Genomic DNA, 21,795 nt, shown 5'->3' with positions numbered 1-21,795 from the left:
TGTTGTTTCATTGGTTAAATAAAGAAACTGCCTTGGCCCTTTAATAGGACATAAAATTAGGTAGGCGGAGTAAACAGAACAGAATGCTGGGAGAAAGAAGCTGAGTCAGTGAGTTGCCATGATTCTCCTACCAGACACAGACGCAGGTTAAGATCTTCCCTGGTAAGACACCTCGTGGTGTTACAGGGATATTAGAAATGGGTTAGATCAATATGTAAGAGCTAGCCAATAAATAAGAGGCTGGAACTAATGGGCCAGGCAGTGTTTAAAAGAATACAGTTTCCGTGTAATTATTTCGGGTATAAAGCTAGCTGGGTGGCGGGAAGCAGCCCGCTGCTCCTATTACAACAGTTATCTCACTAAATGGATCTACACTTGACAAGATTATACATTATTCATCCTCTCAAAACCAATGTGACAAAAAGGTATCCCCCCACTTCTAGTACAGGAACTCACTCACATTCAGGGCCTCTCACAAGCTAGGCAAGCACTCAATCTCTAGATATATATATGTGCCATATGTAAGTATGTATATATACATGTATATAGCTAAAGCAATTTTAATGTGCATATATATTATATATATTGTATAGTGAATATATAGTTATACACACATACAGCAAAAGAACTTTAATATAATGAAAAGGTAAGCTACATTTCAAGGACAATATAAAAGGGAAGCCAAGCACAAAAAAAAAACCCCATACATCCTACCACATACCTGCTCCCCTTCCCAGATGTCTAGAGTCACATCCTGGATTTGCTTCTGTAACACTACAAACATCTACAGCATTCAAGAGACAAGTTTAAAGACTCTCCCACTCCAAGTATAGGTAGCAAGTTAAAACAATCTATCTAGCTGGGCGGTGGTGGCGCACGCCTTTAATCCCAGCACTAGGGAGGCAGAGGCAGGCAGATCTCTGTGAGTTCGAGGCCAGCCTGGTCTACAAGAGCTAGTTCCAGGACAGGCTCCAAAGCCACAGAGAAACCCTGTCTCAAAAAAACAAAAAAAAAAACAAAAAACAAAAAACAAAAAGATTGAAATGATTCTTACTTGCAGCTGTCATCCTCAGAATCTGATATTTCACTATTGCTTTCATCAACCACTTCAGACGTTTCTAGTCCCATCATGATTTTACTAACATCAGTTTTAAATACCTTCTCATACAGCAATTCATAAAGGAGAGCTGCAATATAAAGAGGCATAGTATGCAACATTATACGCATGTTTTGAAAACAGGGAAAGTGTGACACAGTACCACTCAGGCTTCCAAAATTCTTAGTAGGTATATATAAAACCTTAGAGTTAATAGCGCCACTTAATCTGAAAGATACCTAGAAAGCAACAGGAAATTTTGTCTGTGCATATTATGTTTGAAACTTTGCTTTAGAGTACATATTTAAAATACAATTAAAAAGTATCAGATCTATGATGCGAATATGACAGGAAAGTGAGCAATGACTTGGTTCCACACACTCAAGCTCGCTGTGTCCTCTGTTACTCCCAGCACATGAAGCACTACCATTTTCATAGGGATGTCTCGCAAAAGGCCTAACCCAAAGGTTTCAGATAGGAAAGATTAAGCAAAATTAAGTTTGTAGATATGCAGAACATTAGAGTACACTAGCTGACAAGTCAGAAGATTGGAATATTAGATAAAGTACTCATCAGGTTCTGTAAAACATGAGGGAGAAGGCTCCCTGTAATCTGGCTTCATATTTTAACTTTGTACACAATGAACTAAAAAACAAACAAACAAAAAAACAACTTAGAAAATATATTTTAGGGACTTGGAAGATGGCTCAGTTGGTAAATACTTGGTTTATAAGCATTAAGAGCATGGTTTGGATCCCCAGCACGCACATTAAAAAGCCAGGTGTGGTACCATGCGCTTATTATACTAGTGCCAAGGAGGTGGAGACAGGAGCTGCTCTAGTGGTTGCCGGTCAGCCAGACTAGGCAAAAAGGTGAGCTCCAACCAGATTCAGTGAGAGATCTGGTCTCAAAATTTAAGCTGAAGAGAACATCCAATGTTGACCTCAAGCCATATCACTCACTGTCCACCCCCACATTTTAGACACACGCACACATAAGACAAAATGGGGGGGGGGGGGGCTGACCTTTGGCTCTCGCATGCATCCACACTCACAAACATTGTAATAGGCACACTCATACAAAAAAAATATTCTCAGTCATCCCTGAAGGAGAGAATATTGATTACTTTTGTCAAATTTAAAAAGTTGTAATAACAGGAAAAAAGTTTACCAAAAATTTAAAAAATATTCAAAACCATGCGAACTGTGATACTCATTTACTTATTACAGTGCACTTCCTGAAACTAAGTTCATGCTCACCATCTAAGTGGAGCCCCACAAACCATCTCACAGACCATCTATCTTCCAGATTCTGGGTAAGAGGTGATAAAGTCTCAGAATCACCCACATTCAGTACAGGGAAGGCACTCTAAAAAGGCTTCCTCTTTCGCAACACTGAAATGTCCTGACTTTAGCCAGGAAAGTGGGAGATGCAGCCCAAAAGATAGCTAATAAATGTTCCCACCTCAAATATAAAACTTGTACTTTCAAAATGTTCACACTCATACTTTTACTGGATACTTAAAGTAGAAAAAAAGTCGGGTGTGGTAGTGCATACCTAATTCCAGTAACTGGGAGACAGAGACAGGTGGTTAGTCAAGGCTAGATAGCAAGACCCTGCCTCAGAGAACAAAAAGGAAAAATAAGAGATCGACTACATACAAAACTACTGCTCATGAGGAAAAGTCACTAAAGCAGGGAAGGTGGCCATTTCTCTTCTCCTAAAATAGTATTCTCACATGTGTGGGAGGGAAATTTCGTCAACCAGGAAATATTTAGGAAAACCTGTAGAAACTGAGTATCAATGGGGTACCAAATGTGACTCTCATCGACTGGATAAAGGCTAGCGTGCTAGTAAACATCCTACAAAGCACAGGAAAACACCCCAAAAGAAGAATCTGGCTGAAAATCTCTACAGTGTCAAGGGTAGGAGATCCTCCCTTCAAATAAAATACAATCAAATGCCTCATTTGTTCACTCACCTGAATTTTCAAGCTATATAATAACTTGAAAAATCAATACAAATCCTAACTAAGGCTGTGTAGCTTAAGCTATAATTTCTATATGTTTGAACACAAGAAGATACTTACACTGACACACAGCAGAACTATCTTTATATGTTATAGGATAGACAATATCATAATGATTTCCATTCGAAAAACACAGTAACACCTGAAGAAAATAAGCAACATTTCAGTCAATCACATATTTAACATTCACAAAAAAAAAAAAAAAAACTGTTTCCAAAGCCTCTGAATCACTCGTTTTCAAAACCGTATTTCAGGAACAACAAAGCTCCAATGTTGTCACACTACAATTCACCATATCATGGTGAAAAGCCAGACTGCACTTACATCAAAAGTTTCAAGGCCAGTTTCCACTTTACAGTGAGTTTGAGGCCAGCCTGGGATACTTGAGACTCTGTCTTAAAAACAACAAACAAGTGCTATGATTATAGTTGTGCATCACTACATTATGTTTGAAACATGCCACAGACCAAAACACTGCAGATGGAACACTGAGATCAAGTCCCTTCTCTCCCCATCCTTAAACGATGGCATTTCATCACTTCCTCTCCCCCTCTTAAACACAATTAAGACACAGTATCCTTCACCTGGACCTGCATGATTCCACTAAACTAATATTCTCTTACAGTGAATCAGCTGGTTTCTTTGCTTTCTAGGCTTCATAAAACTTTTCCACTGTTCCTACCCTATGACCACACAATGCAGCGATACTGCTGCTACCAAAATGACCTTTCCAGTGGGAAACAGGCAAAAGCAGTGCTATGTCCACAAGTTGTCAGACTACTTAATATCAGGATGAAACAGAAATAACCTTGGTCACATAAACATCCATTTTTAAAAAATATGACTTGACTAACTTTAAAAAAACAATATCATAACTTTCATATAAGCAATATTTCAAGTCATTTAAAATTACAGCTTAGGAGGTCAAGATACCAATTAAGCAGCTTTTATTTAAATATTTTTTAAATATTTCAAAAAAGTCTTACCTTTTCAGGAAAATTATTTTCAGTTACTTGTGAAGGTGAAACATTTGGCTCCTGATATATTACAAAATCTTTCCTAAAAATAAAACTCAGATATTACTTTTCAAAAAATGTATTTCATTGACTTATTCATTTATCTGTGCATCAGGCAATATTCTAGGCACTGAAGACAGAGCAGGGGAAAAAAAGAAAATGAAATAACCTCACTATAAAATATCTAAAGTAGTGCTTCCAAAAACTGAAATCTCAAATTAATTCATATGTAAGCTATACAGCATAAATAACTGCAAAGATTAATTGTAAAAGGAAATCTGGCACCCATATAAATTAGAGTCCTGTTCCTGAAGCCATTCATTCTACTGGCCCTGAGAGGAAGCCTTTTCTCTATAAAGTTGGTAAACAATAGTTTTTAGAACACAGTAAGACATTTTTTTTTCCTGTGCCTTTTATCAACAACCCCTCGAGAATTAAAACTTTTAAACACTGGTATCTGATGCAATTAAATAAACGGACAAAAAGCCTTAGAGAAGATCTTCCAGAACTAAGGTATAAAACAGCTTGAATTAAAAATTTTGGTTGAATGCACTATACTAATTTTCCAATTATTTTATTTTTACTATTTTATTTGAGAGTTCTACAGTTTACCTGTACATAAGAGAAAGGGCACTTATTTCCACTTGTCCTACCCATTCCTGTATCAAGGGAAGAAAAATTGGCATATAAGTATCTCACATTTTACAATATATATTATACACATTCACCATAAACAAGGCCCTCCCTCACCCCCAGGGTTTCTCTATGCAGCCCAGGCTGGCCTTGGACTCACTCTTGAGACTAGGATGGCTTCCAACTCAAAGAAATTTATCTGTCTCTGCCTCTGCCTCTGGAGTGCTGAGATTAAAGGCATGTGCCACCACCACGGCTTCAGGAAGGAACTTTATGTTTCAATAGCTCTTCCAAATTCAAGACAAAATAGGTGTCACATACTAAAACAGACGTCTTGAACTACACCTTAGCCTAATTAATAATAAGGCCTCTCAAATAGTCCCAATGTGATATCCTCTAGAAGACTGTTTAGCTCACAAATACTACACTCTTCACTTATGCAATATGGGCCACATCACATCTAAAAATGTACATGTTGGGCTGGAGAGATGGCTCAGCAACTAGGAGCACTCGCTGCTCTTACAGAAGACCCAGACTGCAGTCCCCTGCACTCACACACCCTAGCTTACAATATTGGTAATTCTAAGGTCCAGAGGACTCATCATCTTCTAATGTCCACAAACACAATGTATGTGCAGTGCACATAGATATGTGACATTAAAACATCATAAACATAAAACAAATCTTTTTAAAAGTAAAATAGCTAGACGTGGTCACAGTGGTGGTATACACCTTTAATTCTAGCACTAGAAAGGCAGAGGCAGGAGAATCTCTGGCCAGCCTGGTTTATAGGACAAGTTCCAGAATGGCCAAGGCTGTTACACAGAAAAACCCTGTTGGTGGGCTAGAGGGGCACTAGTAAATAATGTCTTCTTATGGTTAACCTTCCAAATAAGTTCTATTAAACAATGACCATCAACAGAATACCCTCATCTCCCTTAACCAAAGATCAGTCATCAGATATTTCTATTAATAAATATTAATAAATAAATTTCTATTTCTTAAAAGAAAATGAGCAGTGGGTAGTGCACACCATTAATCCCAGCACCCAGGAGGCAGAGGCAGGAGGATCTCTGTGAGTTTGAGGCCAGCCTGGTCTGCAGAGTGAGTTCCAGACAGCCAATGCTGCATAAAGAAACCCTGTCTCAGAAAAAAATAACAAATTAAATAAATAAATAAAAGGTTATTCCTTTTATAAACCTAAAAATGTCAAAACCTAAAAAGATTGATAATTTCCAGGAACCAGGTGGAAAGATTAAGCACAAAAAAATAAGGAAATTAATTTTTTGGGTTTTTTATTTGTTTTATTTTGTTTTTCTAGACAGGGTTTCTCTGTGTAGCCCTCGCTGTCTTGGAGATCACTCTGTAGACCAAGAGTGACTGACTGACTGAAACCGCAATACTTGTGCTGGTGATCTCTGGGAAAACTAAGCTGTGGATAAATGGTAAATCCATACGGCACATTACATATAAGAGACAAAGTCAACTTGGCTTCAACAAAGTTCACATAAACATTCTTAAAAAATTTGAACTTTTTTTTTTTCAAAGTATTCTCCCAGAGAACTAGAGTAAGCAATGGAATTTACCAATCAACTGTAGTAGCTTCCCTTAAATATACACCCTGTATTAAAAGAGACATGGAAAAACAGGACAATCTATAAAAAATATGTTGCCAGTAATGAAAAAAACTGTTTCAGAGGTATCTAAGGCATTGAGGTAACAGGGAAGTGTTTCTTCAGGACTAAACCTAGCTAGACAACCCATCCCAGGTGTTCAAGCCCCTTCCATACAGGTAGAGCCTACCCCCAACCAAATAAAACTGTTAGTCTATACAGCCTCATTTCTTCTGTCTTTCAGGGTTTTACAGATATTAGCCTGAAGATCTTATGAAACACTACAGTTTTCTAATTAAATTAATAAATGTCCTTTATAATTCTTGGTATTTTCTCTAAAGCCAGCAAAAATCACCTCTAGTTGCTGTCATTTAGACTACTACTGACATGACTCTGTTTATGTATCCATTTTACAATCAATTAATATATACTGGTCATCAGTTGGGCAACTAAATTAGGTTAATTACAAAAATAACAAAGCAATAAAAATATTTATCAATCTCTGTCTTCTAAGAGACTTGTAATGGGGGAGGAGTTCCACATCCAGGAAAATGAGTCTGCTCATGTTTCTGAATTAATCAAAAACAGCCTGGGTCATGTATGTATTCAGTGAAAAGGCCTACTGAGGTATTTGTCTCAAAGACTAGAGTGACATTACAATTATTCTTTTTACACATAATCATCCATTTTTCTATATATAAAATACTTTTTTTTTCTGCTTTTGTTTTGGAAGGGGTCACTATGTCATCCTGGCTATCCTGGAACTCTGTGAGTCTAGAGAGGCGGTCCAGTGATAAGAGTACTCCAAGATCAGGGTTTAGTTCCCAGTACCCACATGGCAGCTCACAATCATTTGTAGTTCCAGTTGCAAGGGATCCAATTTCCTCTTCAGACCTAAGCAGGCACCAGGCATACAGCAACACACTTTTAAAAAAAATTCTTGGCGATGGCAGCAGCACATGCCTTTAACCCCAGCACTCAGGAGGCAGAGGCAGGTAGATCTCTGAGTTCGAGGCCAGCCTGGACTAAAGAGTGAGTTCCATGACAGGCTCCAAAGCTACACAGAGAAACCCTGCCTCCAAAAACCAATTTTATATATATCACATATATAATAATATATTTTTAAAAAAGACAATGAAAAAATTATTTAAATGAGTCTTTATGACAAACACTAAGTCCTTACAACCACATGGGAACTAAAAGGCTGACCTCACAGCTGCAGAAGAATGGTGGTTAGAGGCCAGGAAGCAGGAAAGGAGGATGATTAGCATGGGTAAAAGGAGCAGACTCTAGTACCTAACATACAAGGGCACTCTAACTGCCTATATCTAACTGTGCATTTCAAAATACTAATGAAGACAACTACAGACATTCCCAACACCAAATGCTGACGGAAGTGACAGATATGCTGACAGACCATATGATGACAAATCTGATTTGATTATTACACTTATATACACCTACAAAAAGGTATAAACCATACCCCAAAAATATGGACAATTATTACAAGTCAAAAATGTTTTAGGGATTTTTAAAAATAAGAAATGAATGTCCAGTCTCATCCACTACTTGTTATTTTCAACCAGACATGGTGGTAGCATATCTATAATCATAACATTTAAAGTGGGAAGAAAAGAAAACCAATGAGTTCAAATTGGCCTGTTCTATATACAGTGAGTTCACTGCCTGCATGATCTACTTTAGTAAAGCCCATGTCAAAAGACCACGGCCTAGGAATACAGCTCATTGACAAAGCCCTGGTCTAATACGCACAGGTTCTGGATCAATCCTCAGGTCTACAAAATAGTAACATTTGATACAATACGCTTTTAATTTATCCATCCTGACTACAAAAATACAGGGCATTACTTTTGACTCTAGGTCATACCAATGAATACAACATAGAGAATTCTAAGTTCAAAGAGATGAATTCAGGTAGAAAATAAAATACACAAAACAATAGCTGAATGCAGAACATCACAGTAATGCTGAGCATAGTCACAATTCTCACTTCCTAACTCAAAACCTTCAAATGTCTTTTCAATGGTCGATACACAGACTTCAAGGCCTTAGGGATTTAGCATTTAGGATGGAAGCCAACTAATCTACATTTGCACACACATACCAGCAGGTGATGATGATAAAATCCACTTACTCACTGGCCCCATCCTATCCTCCAGCTTATTTCTCACTACTTCTTACCCGCACACGCTCCATTCTCCGTACAAACGGCTAGCACTGCCTTACTCAGTTTTTACTGCCTTTTAGAATGCCCTTCAGCCAAAGCACTGCTTGTTTGGACCTACGCAGACTTCAAATGTGAACTCAAAGTCTTGTTGCAGCTGCGGCCTAACATCCACCCTCAGTCTTTCCTGACACATGCACTTTCCTAATTTACATCCCACCTTCAGAGAAATTCTGGTCATTTGAGATATCGACATCTCTCCAGAGTCTCTCAAGCACTGAAACTGATACTACATATCCACCAAATGAATACCCCATCACTAAGACACCCCTCCTAGTGTTACTCCCTTAAACAGCTACCTCTCTCTTCACAGCTTTTTCCTTTGCCAATATTACTCTTTTTATAGATTTATTGGTATTTTATATGTCTGAGTGTTTTGCCTACCCATATGTATGTGTACCACACACATGCATGGTGCCCAGAGAAATCAGAAGAGGATGTCAGATCCCCTGAAACTAGAACCACCACAAGTGCTATGAACTAAACCGGGTCCTCTACAAGAGCAGTAAGTGCTCTTAACTGCTGAGACATCTCTCCAGTCCCTGCCATTGTTACCTTTACCTACATAGTAGATGATGGGAACATCTAAAACCATCCTATGGTGGTTATTCTTAGCTGTCAACCTGATTGAATCTGGAACAGCTAAGACATAATTCTCAGGGAAGACACAAGTCAAGTGGAAAAGAAGAACAAGGCAATGCATTCCCAAAACAGGCCTGTAATAAAGAAGTCTCAAGGCAAGGGAAAAAAAAGTCAGGGCTGCTTTTGTCTGCCTACCTTTGTCTAATGCTGATGTATGCATGTACCCTGCTGCTATCACCTTCCACTGATGTTAGAAGCAAGTTTAAGTTTCTTCTGTCTTCTGATGGGAAATGATGATTAGAATACCAGGAATCTCCCAGGCCTTCAGCACCAGACTGAGACTGCTAAGGCATTCAGCCTTGGACAGAGCAACAGCTACCAGGTTCTCAGCCTCTCCAGTACTCAGATAGCCATTGCTGGACTGCTAGACCCAGAGCATGAAGACCACCTAACAAATTCCTTTGATAATATGCATTCATTCCTTCAGTTCTATTCCTCTAGAGAACCTGAACTAATGCACATTCCATGACACTGGGGGTTTATGAAATGTGGTGGTTTGATAGAAAATGGCCCCACAAAGGGAGTGGCATAAGAGGTCCGGCCTTGTTGGGAGAAAGTACATCACTGTGGGGCAGGCTTTCAGGTCTCTTTTACTCAACCTCCCTCAGTGTCAGTCGATTTTGTGTTGCCTCCAAGATGTAGGACTCTCAGATATTCCTCCAGTGCCACATCTGCCTGCTTGTCACCATGCTCTCCATCAAGATGATAGTGGACTGTAAGCAAGCCCCTCAATTAAATGTTTCCTTTGGAAGAGCTGTCAGTCATGGTGTCTTTTCACAGCAACAGAAACCCTAAGACATGGGGACTGAAATACAACATGCTAAGAAACTGCTAAGCTGTATATCCTTAGCCTACATTCTACAACATGGATTTTCAGTGAGCTTTTAAGCAGGGGAGGAAAAAGAAACAAAGGTAGTTAAGACAGAAGAACTTTCTGCTCTCCTTTCCCTAAAGAAGAAATCAAGCTTTGTCTTGTCCAAGTCATACACATACCCTAACAATTCATTCCAAAAATCACCCGAGTAATTGCAGATCCTGTATGCTATATTCATGTCATAATGACAAATACAAAAGACAGAACTCTCTCCTCAGAAAGACAACTTCTAGGAAGAGCTCCAATTATCTTTATTTTTTTTTTAGACTGGGTAGCCCTCACTGTCCCAGAACTTATTCTGTAGATCAGGGTGACCTCGAACTCACAGAGATCCGCCTGCCTCTGCCTGCCAAGTGCTGGGATTAAAGGCGTGCGCCACCAAGGCCCAGCCCAATTATCTTTCAACTAAGCACTGCACAAAGGGTACAGTCACTTCAACTTTCATACAATGCACTACTGTCTTCCATCAATTAATTTTAATACATATTTGCACAAGCAGAAATACGACTAATACATACCTGTGGATTTTCCAAACGTTTTAAATATTCTTCAAACGACCCTTCTATAAACTGCAAGAAAAGAAATTCTATTAGGGACCTGTAGAGGTGGTTCAGCAGGTTAAAACACTTCTTGCTTTTGCAGAAGACCTGGGTTCAATCCCCAGCACTCACATGCAGCAGCACACAACCACCTGTATCTCCAGCTCCCTCTTCTGGCTAAGGTACCTGAACACATGTTATACACATACATATTAATTTTGTTTGTTTGTTTTGTTTTTCAAGACAGGTTTTTTTCTGTATAGTTTTGGAGTCTGTCCAGGAACTATCTCTGTAGAGCAGGCTGGCATCAAACTCAGAGATCTGCCTGCCTCCACCTCTCGAGTGCTGGGATTAAAGGCATGTGCTACCACTGCCCTTTTTTGAGGGAGGGACCATTTTTTCTTTTCTGAGACAGGGTTTCTCTGTGTAACCTTGGCTGTGTTGAAACTCACTCTGTAGACCAGGCTGGTTTCAAACTCACAGAGATCCACCTGCCTCTGTCTCCCAAGTGCTGGGAGTAAAGGCATGAGCCACCACAGCCCAGCAAAAAATACTTTTAAGAAATATGCCAAACAACAGTGGGTTTACTGTGTAAAGTTCACTGAGTTCTTATACAAACAGGGTTCTTATACAAACCTAGACTTTATCAGCAATATTAAAAGATATTCATGGGTATCTGTACAAATCCTTAAGACAATAAATATGCAGAAGAATTTAAAGTAGGAAATGTTGCCAGGAAAGGTTTCCAGGAAGAGGATGCCTCAACATGAACTGGCCAGAACCTGGATGGACACAGGGGAGCAGCCACTACACAGAATACCAATGTAGCAAAGGAGGAAGACCTGACCAATCTAGCCAACTGAAGCAGGGCAACCTAGTAGGGAGCTGGATGAGAGGATAGGAAGTGGGGTCAGTTCATAGAGGGCCTAGTCTTTCAAAAAAGACAGAAAAGGCAATTCTGGGCCACTACAGATGGCACTCTGAACTGAAAAATAGCAATGGTATTTTCAGAGTAACTTGGCAATGGTCAGTAGGTTCAGGCCAAAAGAAACAGAGAAAACAGATTATGCTAACCACAGAGAAGAGTAGTAGGAAATCAGATCATTTCAATTAAGATTTTTGAAATACAGCTTGCTTTGTTTCTGTGCCATGAAATAATCTATAGTCAACCATTTTTTGTTTTCATTATAACAACTACACAAATGTGAAAAAGTGCTATGGTAGTTTGAATGTTTGGTCCAAAGATAATAGAAGTCTTTGGGAAGGATTAGGAGGTGTGGTCTTGGAGGAGGTATGTAACTAGGAGGGACCTCTGAGGTTTCAAAAAGTCCACACCATTCTCAATTAGCTCTGTCTTCCTGTCTGCAGATCAAATTTAAGCTCGCTCCTGCCCCCCCTCTCCTTCACCCTCCCCACCCGTCCGCCCTGCCTGCCACAATGCTCCCGAAACCATGATGGTCATGAACTCTTACTAGCCTATGCAACTGTGAGTCACAAATTAAATGCTTTCTTCTATAAGTTGCCTTGGTTGTGGTACTTTATCAAAACAGTAGAAGAGTTACTAAGGCAAGTGCTAAAAAGTATTCTATCTGACCATTAAGTCCAACTTTATTTAATTTGCAGTACTAGTTAACTTAGCAAGAGTGATATACTTAGACATCCATGGAATCATTTGTGAATTCTTTTGTAAATTGTATACTATCAAATTTCAAAACTGTCCTAAATCCCAACGTGTCCTATTTATTAGTCAGGTGCTGCTTTTCCATGAGATGTTTATTTCCAAAACAAAAAGTCCTCAAAACCTTTCATGTCTGGAAGACCTTCATGGTATCCTAACACAACCTGCATCTGAGTCTCCTTTCTAAGTTTAAAGTTCTCACACAGGCCATATTCAAAACTGTTGGTACTAGGGACATCCCTTCCCACGCACCTATTCCCAACTGTGCCAAAAGAAACTAGAATCTTTGTTTTGTTTGCTTTTGAGACAGAGTTTCTCTGTGTAACCCTAAGTGTTCTGGAACTCAATCTGTAGATCACGCTGGCCTAAAATTCAAAGATCTACCTGCCTCTGCCTCCCTTGTGCTGGAATTAAAGGTACACACCACACTGGGCTGAAACTAGAAGGTTATCATCAACAATGAACCTTTTTGCATTGGAAATTCCATCTTCTGCCCTTATCTCCAATAAATATATGTAAGGCACTTAAGACAATGCCTGACATACAGGGTTCAATACTAACAATGTAAACTATTATCAATAGTTTTGTCCCAAGGTTATAATGATTAAGTCATGGTAACTCCTCCAGATATTATAGACTACTTCACTTTCCCAGCCTACATTACCACTACCACCACCCTAATCCTTCCATATCACTAGGTTCTGCATTACCAGCTTTTTAGTAAGTTTTCAAGCCATCTAATCAAGTAGGAAACACTTCCAGAAAACATCACTACCCATCCTAAACCACACTGCTCTCCATTGGCTTAAATATAGGAATACAAACCAGTAACACACTCAAATTGAGAACTTTTTTGCATATATGTGAACATTAAAGTTTTATTTATTCATAAAATGTCAATATTCATTATCAGTAAGTAGGGGGAAATAGTAGTTAAAGTTGTCAATTTATAGAAATCTAGTCTTAAAATCAGTAACTCAGAAATGCTAGAAGGCTTTGAACTAGGGCATTTTATTCCACTGACTACAACTACATACTGAGAAAATTTCACTACTTTGCTATACAGTATTTTATTAATTATAGTATTCTGATATATAATTTCACAATGCACTCTGAAAATTAAAGATTTATAAATGCCTTCTGATAAAAACTACACAAAACATTTGGTTTTATTCTCTGCGTCTCAATTTGTTTCTAACTCACTGTTAATAACAACCACAGATACCATTATTCCTCTCAACACCTAACTCCCTTATCAAGTCAGAGAAACTCACAAGCTTAGGTCATCCTCCCATGCCCCATAGTTCACAGTGCCTTAGCCATCATTCTCCAAATGAACGGCTAGAAAAATCACAACTAACATCCAGCTTGTAGCTAAGTGTTTAACTCTGGGCGTCTGTCGAGGTCAGGACATTAGACCGGACCCATGAAGTATGGAAGGAAAAACCCTTAAGGGAAAGAAATTGTAGGACAAATGATTTCAAAGAAGAGATGGGGAATGGAGATGAAGGGTTTATGTGCAAATAGAGAACAGGATGACAAAGAGGTGGGGGGCAGATTAAACAAAACTACTGTTATTTTAAAGCCCTAAGGAAAGACAGGCATAGTGGCACATGCCTTTAATCCCAGCACTCCCAGAGGCAGGTGGATCTCTGTGAGTTTAAGACCAACACAGTCTACAAAGAGAGGTTCAGGACAGCCAGGCTGTTACATAAAGAATCCCTGTCTTGAAAAACAAACAAACAAAAGCCTTAAGGAAGCCCTACTTTGTTAGACAATTTTTTAAGTTTATTTTAAAAGAAGCTATTATGCATGGTGGACAAGTCCAGTTCCAGAAGATACAGGTTATTAAATGAAATTCTCAGTACCAAGGATGGGGTATCTATAAGCTATTGGTCAGGAAGGCTTCAGAGGGCCACAAAAGAACACAGACTATTACCACTGCTCTTCACTGCACACCAGAACTAGATGGCAAGACCCTACTGTGGAAGGCACCACAAATTTTGATTGGAACACACAGAGAAATTAAGCTGGAACGGAGGGAAAACTTCCTCCCTGCTGGCTAACTTTCATAATGCAAGAAGATGTTATGTAGGCTGCTGAGCGAGGAAATACAATGGCCTTATCTAGCCCTGAACCCTGCATGCTATGATACTGACCTGCCAGGCAAGATGTACCCACCGGTCCAATAGAGGCTTAACTGTTTAGGGGGATAACCAATTGCTTTCTGATAGATGAGACCAGCTCCATCCCTTATGACCAAAAGCTCATGGCTAGGGAGGTGACAAGTCCTATGAATGAACCTAACAGTTGCTGGTTTTGCTAAATCAACAATCAAACTGTCTTATAACTTCTTAATGGTTTTGTTTTGGGGTTTTTGTTGTTGTTTTGAGACAGGGTTTCTCTGTGTAGCCCTAGCAGCCCTGGAACCACTTGGCAGACCAGGCTGGCCTCTCCTGACTCTGTGTCCCGAGTGCCGGGGATAAATACTTGTTTATACCCATATATCTGAGCTGTCAACCTGGCACCCATAAGCTTCTTTAGGCAGTGGACAGAGATCAATACAGAAACCTAACTTGTAAAAGTTTGAGTATGTGACTATGAGGGACTCGCCCTAAATGAGACACCTACACCAACCTCGCCAGCACCCTTCAGAATGTGGTCTGAAGGATGGAGAGAAGTGCTGCTGTCTTCCATACACAGCACAGATCTGTGCACTCAAACTCATGGCAGCTGTGGATGCTCACACACAGAACTAGTGAAATTTCATCACAGATAGGGGAAGAGCTCACAAGACCCTCCCCACACTCCAGCTAAGGAGCTTCTTGGTGGGTTATGAGGTTGACAAAGCAATGTATTGGGGTGAGGCTACGGGGAATAGATGAGCAAATTACAATGTATATATTTATGAAATTCTCAATGAAAAAAATACTTAAAAAGGTGTATACTGTGGAATATCCACTAGGACATTTCCAATGGTCATAATGCAAATGCAAGTCAAGACACAATCATATTTGAATTTAAAAATTACCGCTTCAAACTTCTCTCTGTTCTCTCGAAGGTAGTGAATACAAGCCATTCTAACCTCCACGTGGCGAGACTGAGAGTGCAGTACCTAAAACAAAAAAAGGAACACATTATTAAGCATTTTATTGTTAAAAAAACAAACTCAAGTTACAGGTTAATGACCTTTATCACACTCAAAATGATGTGTGAACACCTTTTAATCTTTATTCTAATCTCCTCCTCTGAGCACAATGACATGACACAGTATGATGGTCTAAATGAGAATGGCCCCCTCAGGCTCATTTATTTGAATGCTTGATCACCAGGGAGTAGAACTGTTTGAAAGGATTAGAAGATGCGGCCTTGTTGGAGAAAGTGTGTCAATGAAGATAGGTTTTGAGGTCTCGAAAGCCCATGCCAGGCCCAGCATTGCATGCTCCCCCATGTAGATGTAGTTTCAGCTACTGGCTACTGCTCCAGTGCCCTCCTGCACAGCACCATGCTCCCCACCATAATGATAAAGTACTAGCCTCTGAAACTGTAAGCAAGTCCCCAATTAAATGCTTTCTTTCCTAAGATTTGCCTTTGCCATGATGTCTCTTCATAGCAATAGAGCAGTGACTAAAACATAAAAATAATACTCTTTAAGCCTAATGTCAAGGGGGAGAGGGATGGGGAGGGAGGCACGCATTTCAAGACAGGGTTTCTTTGTGTAGCCCTGGCTGTCCTGGAACTCACTGAACCCAGAGATGATCCACTGCCTCTGCCTCCTGAGTGTTGGGATTAAAGGTGTGCCCCACCACAGCCAGTCTCTAATGTCATTCTATAGGGAATTTATCACCATTTCTAGGGAGGTCATTAAAAAAAAAAAAAATCACTCCTTTGAGGACATTGTACTAAGAGGCTTTCCTCTACTGCCAGCCAACCTTCTACAGTAATTTTGTTCCTCACAATGCAGAAAAGAATTCCCCTGCGAGGGAATGCTAGGGCTCACCCTATGCTCGTTATAAAAGAGAACCAGAGCCAAACCTAGAGGTACAAATTTAGAATTCAGTTACTAGGAAGTTACCTGCAGTGGATGTCTCCATGTTCAAGCCCTGCCTGGTCTACTACATTGCTAGTGTAGGCAACTGAGGAAGAATAAAGAACCGAAATGCAGGCTGCAGAGATGGCTCAGTGGTTAAGAATACTGGCTACTCTTCCAGAGGACCCAGGATCTATTCCCAGTACCCACATGGCAGCTCACAACTGTCTATAATTCCTGTTTCAGACATATATGCAAGCAAAGCACCAACACACCTAAAATACAAATAAATTTTATTTTTAAAAAATTGAAAACAAGACTTGATGTGGTTGCACACTCCTTTAGTGTCAGCACTCAGGAGGAGAGGCAGGCTGATCTCTGGGTTTAAGGTCGACCTGGTCTAGAAGAGTTCCAGGACAGCCAGGGCTATGGACAGAATCCCTATCTCAAAAAACCAACAAGGGAGAAAAAGAAGAACAGGGTTGGGAGAAAGAGAGAGAAGGAAAGAAGGAAGGACGAACGGACAGTCGGGCGGATGAACAGACTGACAGGGATATCTATCACTCAATGGTATATAGCCCAGCACATACAAAGTCCTAGTTCAATCCCCAATACCCCAAGGAAAAAAGTTCTCATCTGTAACATTAAGTTACATAGGAGGGCTACTATGGTTTCAGAATTATTATGTGTAACTTTGTTTATCAAAATTACGAAATTCAAAAATACCCAATGGGCAGCCATGCTAAACTGAATGATGTCATCCTAAGAGGTTGTAGATTTGTTCTTAAATCTAAATCTATCTAGGGCTAGCAAGATGGATCAGCTGTTAAAAAAGCTTTGCTGAATTTGGGCCCCAGGACCTGGTGAAAAGAGAAGCAACTCCCACAAATATTTGACTTTTATGTTCAAACATACAAAAAATTAACAAGTAAACACAAATACCAACCAAAATGTATGATCTTTCATCTGTTGCTTCCCTAAATAATCAGTTCAACAACAAAAGAAAAAAATTCACTGGAATTTTATCTTTTTATCAAAATTTGAGCTCTGAAATAAAACAAACTAAATTTCTTATATGCTAATCCCCAATACTTTTACCATGACTAAAGAGAATAAAGTAAAATTACTTTCTATTAATACGTATCTCAAATGAAGGTATTCCCAGTACTCCAAAAGTTCACACATCCCATATCACCACCCATACGCACAGGAAATAGCACATCACCTCAAACTGTCAAGACCTCTTGCAGTTTTAAGGGTTACGCACACCTCCAACTGAGTCACCCTAATGGTAAACAGGAAAATTCAAGAGAGGCCCCAGCTGCACATTTTTACACCTCTCTTGGATAACAGTCAGGGCTCATTTATACAAGGACCAGAGATGCAATGTCCCCTGATTGCCATTATGTTCTAACAAGCCAAGAGACTGAAAATGTATTCCTTGAGGTTAGCTTTTTAATTTACCACCTGGCTGTTAGCCTAACCTTACTGTTTTAGGACGTTATTAAAAAGTAGCCTTATACAGACAGGCTAAGCTTCCTTCATCTCAAGGATCATTCACATATTTTTAAAAGCACCAACTGTTTGCCATTTCAACAAGTTACATTTGGTAATACCTTTCCTAGAAGCTACATGAGACACTGTTATGAATCAAGTATTATTAATATGAGTGAGCCACAATGTCATCTGATAGGGCTTTCCTGCCATCAACAAAGCGCCTTCTGTGTTAAAGTCATTCACCTACAACAGGTGGCAGACAGAAGTTGCTCCAGCTTGTTTCTCATCAGTAACAATATCAGGAATACCTATTTTTTTCTCCTTTTAACAAAGGTTTCAGAACACGGCATCAATGTGAACCTGCTGCTCAGATGCAAAACTCTCATCAACAACCATAAGTGTAGGCTATTACTAATTTACTCAGCCAAACAATACGAGAAAGCAAGACTAAAATGACAACTCTTCAAATAGTCAATTACTTCTCAAGGCCCTGAACACTCAAAATTCTAATGGTCTGCTATGTTGCTTCATGAAAACAGGCTAAAGGTAGAGGCTTTGAGACAAGGTAGTGATAACACTGGGAAAGGCTGAGACACTGTTTTAGCAAGTCCTCTAAGAGTGCCCTATTTTTAGCTCCATGGCTAGGACTGATTCAGGTCAGGCTTCCTGCAGGCCCAAATCCACAAGTGGGGGAAAAAAAAAAAAAAAAAAAAGGAAAGAGCCTAAATCAGGTAATCTGAAGAGGAACCACAACTCCCAAGAACTATCATCCCCTTCTTTTAAGACTATTTTAGCTTATTGACTCTTTAATTGTAATTTTTACCAGAAAACAAATCCTTTCTACACTAAAAAGGTAGCAAAGGCTAACAATGTACTCTTTCCCCACCATTATCTAGTCCACATCCACCAAATCGCGCCTCCCCATACATAAGGCTCAATATACTCAAGATAAGTCCCCAAATTTGTAAAGGGTAGTTCCTTGTGTCTCACCTAATCCCATGACAAAAAACGGGGCTTACCTCTATCAATGAGTCCATAGCAACTAGCTCTTGCTAGTTATGCAGAAATGAGTCTCTCCCAAGCTTCTACTCTATCCCCAAGGACCTGTGCCATACATCACGGACAGAAACACACCCTCCCGCTTCAACTTAACTAGGACCTGGATAATTCAACTTCAAACTTCAAGCATTAGCCTCTACCTCCTTCCTACAGGAACCTGCTAAAGCCAACACTATAAAAACAGACTTCATTGGGCTTCTTCTGCTTCCAGAGGTGTTAAGGAGTCCAAAAAGAATGAGACACGGAAGCAGAATCTTCTCCATCTGAATTCACAAATGTAGCCGACCTACTAAGAGTAAGGGCTGCGGTGGATGTTTATACACCCACCCACATTGGAGCTTCCTATGTTCTGAAAATAAGAGATGTCTTAATGAACTGAAAATGGTAGGTTGGTTTGGGAATACAGAGAATGCTTCAATGAATATACCTGTAATACAATGCAAGGGTCTCTGGTTTTGTGTTCCTGAGACAGGGTTTCTCAGTGTAGCCCTGGCTGTCCCGGAACTTACTCTGTAGACCAGGCTGGCCTCGCACAGATTTGTCTGCCTCTGCAGGGATTGAAGGCTTGTACCACTATGATCAGTATGCAAGGGGTTTCTCTTGTTTTAAAATGTTCTATACTTACCAATCTTTGAGAAATATATGGCCTGGTGATTTTAAAATAGAAACCTTAAAAGCTAGTTAACACAAAAAAAAAAAAAGACAAAAAGAGAAAAACGAAAGTAAATCCTAAAAACCCCAGTGTAAGGCAAAGGAAGCAAGTGTGGAATGTAGGACACAGCAGCGTGCGCTGGGAAACGCTTCTGATCCAGCAGCTAGTCTCACAGACAGGATGGGTTCTGGTGACCCCACACCTACAATATGGTTATATAACGTGGAGAAAAGAACTCTCTCAAAGCAACAGAAAAAATCCTGAGTATTCTTCCCTGGAACTCCTCCCACTCGCAGAAGTTCTATCTGACTTCTCTTTAATAAATGGGCCTTTTGGGGAATAATTTTAACCATTAACGAAGGGGAGAGGGGAAGAGTGATGAGCCTAGACAGAGTCTCCAGTTAATACCGCAGTATTAGTAGAAGACTTGCACAAGAGTGAACTCTTTACTACACTGTCCCTGATTCCCACATAACGCAGCGTGGGCCCTACTCAAACAGTCCCTGAGACGACCCTATTCAGAGGTTGCCTTCCTTAAACTTCAAAGTTGGCCTCCTGCTTTGCGTGACACCGGGGAGACACATTCCAAAGTCCAATAGCAGAAAAAATGTGGTCCACCGGTAACACGGGGCGCAGCAGCTCCTCTAGTAAACATGCGCTTAGCCGCTGCGAGCGAGGGGCTGCTAAAAGCTGGGCGCAGGTGAACTCGGAAGGAGCGCGTCGCCGGCGCCCGGCCGCACGCTGCGAGCAGGCCGCCCGAGATGTCCTCAACCCCGTCCCGTGCCGACGTTACAATGGGCCGCTGTGACGACAGCGAGCCACGCGCGGCCCCGCCGTGGGCGGCCAGGCAGCTGCGGGTGGCTTGTCGCACCCAGCACCGAGCCCGTCCGCTCGGGCCCCGTCCCTTTACCTGCTCGGCCACAGCCCGGAACAAGCACGACCCGTCCTTGGCGACCAATTTCCGATACAAGCCCAGTTTGCGCAAATAGGCGTCCATGGGCGTCGCATCCTCGAGCGGCCCCACGCCGCCCTGCTCCGCGCCGTCGGGCGCGCCGACGGCTGCCTCCATGTTGCCGGTCCGCTGCAGGGTGAGCGGCGCGGACTAGCCCCACATGGCCGCGCCGCTGGCGGCTCGACGCCCCGGCCTGGAGCGGGCTGAGGCTCGGGCTCTGGCGCCGGCGTGGACGAAGCGAGCGGCGGCAGGAAGCGGCGGCCCGAGGCGGCGGCCCGCGCTCTCCGGGCGCATAGGGAGCCCAGCCTAGTACATGGCCATCCGCACGCGGCCGCCTCGGCGGAGGGACACGCGCCCGCGGGCTGCCCGGGGGTCGCCGCCCCCACAAGTTTCCGGGTCCCGACCGGTGTGTGGCGAGGCAGAGCCCCGCCGGCAAGCGCCACCGGGCCGGCAGAGGTTCAGCAAGGCCTGCGTCTCCCGCCGGCGCGCGTCCCACGCCGAGAGCCGAGGAAAGCCGGAGAGAAAGCCGCAGCCTCTCGCTTCCCCACCTCGCGGGAGGGCGCCTGAGGGGCGGGGAGCGGGAAGGGGCGCCTGGCGGAGGGCAGCAACCTCGCAGCCTAGAATTTGTTTTCGCTTTCAGCCCGCAGCGCGGAGGATGACGGGAGTGGTAGTTTGAGCAGCGGCAGGAAGTCGGCGTGCAGAGGGCGGGGACGCCTGGACCGGCCTTCCCGGAGGGGAGGGGCCCCACAGGCTCCAGGACTACAAATCCCGACAACCGCGGTGGCGCCATCCCTAGAACCGACTTCGCGCTTCCCAGGCCGCGTCCACGAGCAGGCCCGAGGGTGTCTGTGGCCGACGAGGGCGACCTGCGCTCGCCGCCCCGCCCTCCCTGCCGGTCTCCCGCCCTGAGCGCGGCCGGGCGGGCGGAAAGGGGCGCGTGCGTGGAGTTGCCAGGGACACAGTGGCGGTGCCACCGGCCCTTTGTGTATTCCAAACAGTGGCGCACCTGTCTGCCCGCCAACCCAGCCTTCCCTCCCCGCGTTTCCTTTAGAGGTGGCTTAACGCCTTGGGCGGAAGAGCCGGCTAAGGGGCGGAGGCTCTTGGACCCCAGCCTGAGGCCGACGTGCTGACCCTCGGTCGAGCGCCGACCGCAGAGTCCCTTTAGAAATTGGGACAGCTCACGCTCTGTGACCAGATTTGCCTTTGCCTAAGGCACGTCTGTTTTCCGGTCACCGCAGCT

The 21,795-nt window shown here is 42.0% G+C and overlaps 1 protein-coding gene across 6 annotated transcripts in view; it reads right to left on the bottom strand.

Moving 5' to 3' along the window:
* Otud4 (OTU deubiquitinase 4) overlaps nt 1–20,811 on the bottom strand; it is a 67,227-nt gene extending 46,416 nt beyond the window's left edge. For all 6 annotated transcript variants that reach the window (XM_041663367.1, XM_041663368.1, XM_041663369.1 and 3 more), the window contains exons 1-7: nt 20,514–20,811; nt 15,397–15,480; nt 10,667–10,717; nt 4,754–4,800; nt 4,112–4,184; nt 3,186–3,267; nt 1,055–1,187 (exon numbers count right to left, since the gene is read on the bottom strand). In XM_041663367.1, coding sequence (XP_041519301.1) covers nt 1,055–1,187; nt 3,186–3,267; nt 4,112–4,184; nt 4,754–4,800; nt 10,667–10,717; nt 15,397–15,480; nt 20,514–20,672 — 629 coding nt within the window. In that variant the 5' untranslated portion in view covers nt 20,673–20,811. The remainder of the gene's footprint in view (nt 1–1,054; nt 1,188–3,185; nt 3,268–4,111; nt 4,185–4,753; nt 4,801–10,666; nt 10,718–15,396; nt 15,481–20,513) is intronic.
* Nucleotides 20,812–21,795: the final 984 nt, after the last annotated feature.

The sequence above is a fragment of the Microtus oregoni genome, unplaced genomic scaffold, assembly GCF_018167655.1.
Source record: "Microtus oregoni isolate MIOR12 unplaced genomic scaffold, Mior012 000014F_ref0000157, whole genome shotgun sequence".
Classification (NCBI taxonomy): Eukaryota; Metazoa; Chordata; class Mammalia; order Rodentia; family Cricetidae; genus Microtus; species Microtus oregoni.
The sequence above is the reverse complement of the archived record's forward strand: the minus strand, read 5'-3'. Positions and strand labels throughout refer to the sequence as shown.